This window comes from Solanum stenotomum, chromosome 2 (genome assembly GCF_019186545.1).
Source record: "Solanum stenotomum isolate F172 chromosome 2, ASM1918654v1, whole genome shotgun sequence".
In the NCBI taxonomy this organism is placed as follows: Eukaryota; Viridiplantae; Streptophyta; class Magnoliopsida; order Solanales; family Solanaceae; genus Solanum; species Solanum stenotomum.
Genome location: NC_064283.1, coordinates 16041908 through 16048701, shown reverse-complemented (window position 1 = coordinate 16048701; position 6794 = coordinate 16041908). Strand labels below are relative to the sequence as shown.

The window sequence follows — 6794 nt, the reverse complement described above, 5'->3', positions numbered from 1 at the left end:
TTAGTGAAAACTTACAAGATAACAAAAATATAAGATTACAATTGAAAATAAATATGAAGAAAATAAATCTCTTCAGGGTGAGGCGCGAATATCTCGCTCTCTTTAAGGAGATTCAAGCCCACTACAGCAAATGTTTTCACCGGTCCAGTAGTAGTCCTTTTGACTTGTCCCTTCCAGGATACAACAGCCTTTACAAAGTATAACTCAACAACTCTGGACAAGAGTTGAGTCCAAAGCTCCACAAAAAAGAACACCTCCCTTCAACTAATAAGAACTCTCTTTTTGACCAACTCTTTTACTCTATATTTTTCTTATGTGTTGTGTGTCTCCCAAATCAAATGAATACCATCACTATTTATAGTAGAAGAAGTCTTCCTAGTAATGAATAGGAAGATAACGGTGTAGTAAATAATGAAAATAATGGTCTTAGGAATTACATAGGTTACAAGAATAATGGAGGAGTAAAGAATGGAATAATGAGAGGGGTAACCAATGCCTCTAACGTGCACTTGCACAACGGCCAACTTTCCAACGTTCACAGAAAGCAGAAAAGTGCATAATGCCTATGGTCATTAATTGACCACTAAGTAATGAGGCACAAATGCATGTAACTCCCACGTCCTCTATTCTATCTTCATGGCAGAATGGCTGTACTAAGTTTTAACAAATTAATATACAAAATATTAATATTAAAATGCTAATAAACCAACACAATATGTATATCATCTAAATCTAGTAAGAAAGTCTCATCAAATTCTAACATACGCAATACAAAAAATTACACAAAATACTAATAATTAAAAAAAAAAACATAAATTGCACATCAAAAAGTTGTATATATCAAACTCAAAAAATAAATTAAAAATAAGAGAAACTATAAAAAATGTAACTCTTAATGTGATTTCTCCACTAATTTTTCTCATAGTTCTCATCAAATTTAATAAATGAAGTTCGATAAATTTTAATGGAGATTAAAAATGTTAATTTTTGAATTAGCCTAGATTATATTTCTCACCGGTATAATGTAATGTAAATTTGCTCTCCTTTTAAATTTTGATAGAACAAGCTAGTACAATTTATTTATTTATTTGGTGAAAAGCTAGTATAATAATTTGGTGTAAATACCACCAAATGCATGCATCTTATGCTTATTTTATGCAAAAATATCGTGAGTTTTTGAATTATCTGTCTTCTTAGAAAAATGGCAAAATATCTTACAAACTTATTTGGTACTCCTTCGATGACAAAAAGAATGATCTAATTTAATTTGATATAAAATTAAAAATTAATTAAAGAAGACTTTTTAATTTTATTATCTTAAATTAAAGCTATATCAAATATATCAAAATATTATTTAATTTTATAATTTTAAATATGTCTCATGAAAAATTAAAATTAAAATGTTACCAAGAAAAAGAAAGAAGTCCTTCTTTTTAAAACAAACTAAAAGAAAAATACATGTCTTTATCCTGGTCGTTGATATTAGAAGGAGAGTAGATAAATGTCTTTATTATGTGAAGATGTTGATGAAAAGTTGAAGAATTCATGATTTTTAAGTGATGTATCAGTAGGGAAGGAGTATTTTTGGATCAAAATATTTATAGGATAGGAAATAAAATTTCGATTTGAATCGTGTTTTCAACCAATTTTGTAGAAATTGTATTCCTAATAAATGAACATTGAATATTTTTAATCAAACTATTAGTTAAAAATATTTTTATTGAATTTCAGTACATAATTTAAGGACATCTTTTTTTTCCTTTTCATAAATAAAAGAGAAAAAGACATGATATACCGCTCAACTTTGTCATTAAGAGTTGATATACTTCATTACAAAAATTTCTCATATACGCTATTACCGATATAAAAATGACTCATATATACCCTATCGTTACAAAATTGGCTCACATATACCTTTTTATCTAGAACTGGAAAATTAATTATTTATTTTTTGGTTTCAATTTTAGAAAAAATTCATGTATTGATACATATGATCTTTTTCACACATGGTTTTTTTTTATTTCTTTAATTATCATTATTTGAGTTTTTTTTTATTCTTATTTTGTTTTCTCTCTTTCATTCTTTAGTGTACAAATATGAGGAAAAAAAGTGTGAATGAGAAAAGCAGAAAAAAGTAAGAATTTTTTTTTAAAACTAATTATTTTTCGGATATATTGTAATTTATTTTTCTAAAAATGGGTGCATTTATGATAAATTTTACAAGAACATTAGTAAAAAAATAAATTTGTTCATCAAAATAATAAATTCAAATTAATAATTGAATAAAAAAATATGTGTGAGAAGTATTAAATATACCTCTACATGAATAATTTTTTAATAAAATTTTTTTAAAATATAAATTTAAAATATTTTTTCACTTCTGTTATAGAAAAATGATATATGTTAGTCATTTGTTTAAGAGTAAACATATAAACAAGCTATTTTTATAACGAGAAATATATCAATTCTAAATGAAAAAATTGAGAAATATATCAAACACTTAACATAATATGAAAGAAATAAAAAAATACATCAATTAGATTAGATCTCACGCTAATCTAATTTAAGAAAATACTTTTTTTTTTAAAAGGTGTATGATTTTGACTGCCTACTTTTACTTTTACAAGAGATGGATCCTACTTTTTTTATGCAACACGTTATCTTTTTATTATTCTCAAAAGTAGACACAGACGTGGCAATCATAATTTACTGCAATTTGTTAGCAACTTGGAAATCCAATATTCAACGAGATTGCTATCTTTTAATAATTGAAAATAATTTAATTTTAAAATTTTAAATAAAATTATTAAAAATAATTTATAGCCAAACAAATAATTCAGGAGAAATTTAGATTATAAATTCTAATTTTTTCTTAAATTTTATACCAAGTCAAATTATATCTGCGGAGCTAATAAACTAAAACAAAACAAAATAAAATCAGTGTGTTGATTTTTTTTCGGTTGCACAATATTAAGCTAAAAGCATAAAACCAAATAAATTGGTGATATATATCAGAATCGCAGCTAAATTTTTTGTAATGTATTCTTATTTGGTGGCTACAAGATAAATTCTTACTGAGTTGGCCACCATGATTTCCCCATCAATTTTTTTTTTTCTATTTCTCGAAAGTTATTGAATAAATTAAATTTAGTTAAAGTATTTGAGATTTAAGAAAATTAAGAAACCATTTACTTACTCCTCTTTCATATTCAGAAAAGGATAAAAAAATATTCTTATTGAATAAAAAATAATCACCCGTTAATCATTTAATTTCAAAAATGCATTTACCTTTAATAGTTTGGTCCAAACTATTAACGACAAGAGTATTTTTAATCAAATTATTAATGATGAGTATTTTTATTCAATTTTACATAGTTTAAGAATATTTGAACTCTTTTCCGTATCATATTTACAACTTGGGTGTTAATTAAACGGGGTTGGGTCACTTGGGTGGGGGAGGACAAAAATAATCTCGTGTGTTTGGGGTAGGTTTCATTTTTTGCTCCTTCAAGTTTTGTCAGAACGTTAACATTTTTTATCGCTATCAAATATTTAAAGAATTTTGTCATCTAGCTTAATCAAAAACTATAACAAAAAGAATTTAGCGGAAAATTACATTTGGAGGTATAGTTTTTGCAGTTTCTGCAAATTTTTTTGATATTTTTCTACATTGGTGCAGTTTCTTACAATTTTTGGTCTATTTTTTTCCGGGTCTAGTATAATTTTTTTTATTGTAGTTTCTAGGATTTGTTGAGACTTTCCTACTAATTTGAGAATTTCTAAAAAATAAATAAAAAAGTCAACTGTTTTCATCAAATCTAACCAACATAGTTTGTTAAATATTTGATAGAGATCAAAAGTTTTCATTTTTTCGGAAACAAATATTTGATAGAGAAATTGGCGTAAATACCACCCTACTTTGTGCAAGTATAATAATTTGGCGTAAATACCACCCTACCTTGTGCAGGTAGAGGTAAGACAGCAGTATGCATACACATTATCCTCCCAAAACTCCAGAATTACACCGGGTACATATTCTTGTACCAAAAGTGCTCCACATTTAACAAACTTGAAGGACTTAATTTTTCCAAAAGCATACTTTAGGTACTAATTTAAACCTTCACCCAAACATGAGGGACCATTTTTGTCATTTTCTCATTTATAAATAGGATTCTCCACCTTGAACTTTTAATCACATACATTGAATATTTCTACTATTAAACCTTCTAACTATGGCTTTGATCATATGGACTACAATTATAGTAGCTATAGCCATATACACATTCCATAAATTACTAAACAAAAAAAAGCTTCCACCAGGTCCATGGGGACTTCCTATTTTAGGACATCTTCACTTAATAGGCAAAAATCCCCACCAAGATTTTTACAAATTAGCCAAAAAATATGGCCCTTTCATGCACATACAACTTGGATTAGTACCAACAATTGTTGTCTCATCCCCTAAGACAATTGAAAAAGTTCTCAAAACTTATGATCATGTATTTGCTAGTAGACCTCATCATGAAGCCTCACAACATGTTTGTTATGGTCAAAGGAACTTGATTTTCTCTAAATATGGATCTTATTGGAGGAACATGAGAAAATTGACTACTATGAACCTTGTGAGTAGTCAAAAGATTAACTCATATCAACCTTCAAGAAAGGAAGAAGTTTCACTTTTGGTTAAATCAATAAAACATGTTGCTGATCATGATCAAGAACATGTTGTTGCTGTTGATCTTAGTGCTAAGGTTTCGTCGTTGAATGCAAATTTGAGTTGTTTAATGGTTTTTGGGAAAAAGTTTATGGACGAGGATTTGGATAAAAGGGGTTTTAAGTATTTAGTTCAAGAAGTTGTACATTTAGCAGCAACACCAAATCTTGGTGATTTTTTTCCTTATCTTGGTGTTTTGGATCTTCAGGGGATTACTAGTAGGCTAAAGGCACTTTCTAAGGTTTTTGATGAATTTCTTGAGAAGATTATTGATGAGCATGTTGAGTCTAAGGAACAGAGGGAAACTAAGGATTTTGTTGATACCATGATGGATATTATGCAATCTGGTGAAGCTGGATTCGAGTTTGATCGACGCCATGTTAAAGCTGTCCTATTGGTATGTAGTTTTATTGATATTGGTGATTAATTTATCAGATTCTAACATTTGGAATATATAAATGGATTCATCATAAACTGACTAGTTTTACGCTAGTTGTCAACCTACTTCTCCCAAGTAGGGAGTATTCGTATAACTAGTCCCAATTTGTTTGTAATTGAAACATAGTTGTTGTATAATCAGTCTCAATATAAGCATAATACATAAACATGATCTTTAACTTGACCTCAGTTGACATCTATGTCCTCCAACTTTAATTGGACGTGCACAAGTAGACACTTAAACTTGCATAAAGTTGAACAAGTAGTGACATGTGTCCTATGTGACGTCCTAGGTGTATTATACCAACGAGAGCAAGCATAAAACCGGAGTATTCATATTGCCAGCCCTAACTTGTTTTGAATTGAGACATAGTTGTTTTGCAACTTAAGTTTTCATAATTCACTTTATGTGTTGCAGGACATGCTTATGGCTTCAATGGACACTTCAGCAACATCAGTAGAATGGATACTCACTGAGCTACTTAGGCATCCTCATGTCATGAAGAAACTACAAAAAGAATTGGAACAAGTTGTAGGCCTTGATAGAATGGTAGAAGAATCTGACTTAGAAAATTTAAACTTCTTAGACATGGTGATCAAGGAAGCCCTGAGGCTGCATTCTGCTGCACCATTACTAATTCATGAGTCCATACAAGACTGTGTTGTTGATGGCTTCTTCGTGCAAAAAGGATCGAGGATTATTGTCAATGTATACGCAGCTCAAAGGGATCCTAATGCTTGGCCTGAACCAGACAAGTTTTTGCCAGAGAGATTTGTTGAGAGCAGTGTAGATCTTCGTGGACACGACTTTCAACTTCTACCATTTGGTTCTGGTAGAAGAAGTTGCCCTGGAATGCAATTGGGAATCATAATTGTTCAACTTGTGGTTGCGCAATTGGTGCATTGCTTTGATTGGGAACTTCCAAATGGTATGCAGCCTAGTGAATTGGATATGAGTGAGCAATTTGGAGTAGTAACTTGTAGAGCAAAGCATCTAATGGCAATTCCTACTTATAGACTCCAACTATAGCTGATTTAAATTAAGCATTTTTCTTGTTCCTACTTACTTGTTTAAGGGATATGAAAGTTGTGTCATATTCAATCAAAGTCTGTATCTGATAAAGATGAGTGATTTGCATAAAAGAGATATTTTTGTCGTGCTATTCATAGGGATAAGGCATAATTAATTATAAACACATTTAAATTATGGTGAAATTGTCATTTAGTTACACACCTAAACAATGCAGGGGTTTTATTTGCTCATAAACTTATTTTTTTGTAGTTGTCACTTTCACAAAAATACTAATAGTTGTAATTTATAATGGTTCTTCCCATTCAAGTCCATCTAATTTTTTTCTGTGCATTCTTCAAAACTATGTGCACTATTTTTTTAACCAATAACTCCAAATCAGTACTCATCTTCTCATTAATTTTAATTGAGACAATTTTTTTTTCTTCCTCAAAAATTTTCTTTCAACCGAAAGGAGCTTCATCATTTTTATCACCAACTAGATATGGGTATAACTTGGACTCCAGTCATAAACTATTGCAGCAGAACCTTTAAAAAAATGTACATAAATTTGGAAGGGTAGAGGTTAGTCGTCAATGTCTTTGGCCTAAACAAAATTTTAATAAAAGACCT

The 6794-nt window shown here is 29.4% G+C and overlaps 1 protein-coding gene across 1 annotated transcript; it reads left to right on the top strand.

The window, feature by feature from the left end:
* Window positions 1–4200: 4200 nt before the first annotated feature.
* On the top strand, window positions 4201–6284 carry LOC125856389 (cytochrome P450 71AU50-like). Its single transcript, XM_049535919.1, has 2 exons — window positions 4201–5111; window positions 5571–6284. The coding sequence occupies exons 1-2, from the start codon at window positions 4233–4235 to the stop codon at window positions 6180–6182; spliced, it is 1491 nt and encodes a 496-aa protein (XP_049391876.1). The 5' UTR covers window positions 4201–4232; the 3' UTR covers window positions 6183–6284.
* Window positions 6285–6794: the final 510 nt, after the last annotated feature.

Coding starts and splice junctions, on each gene's coding strand:
- LOC125856389 (XM_049535919.1), top strand. CDS start 4,233: ATGGCTTTGATCATATGGACTACAATTATAGTAGCTATAGCCATATAC. Junction 5,112..5,570: donor ATGTTAAAGCTGTCCTATTG/GTATGTAGTTTT, acceptor TATGTGTTGCAG/GACATGCTTATGGCTTCAAT.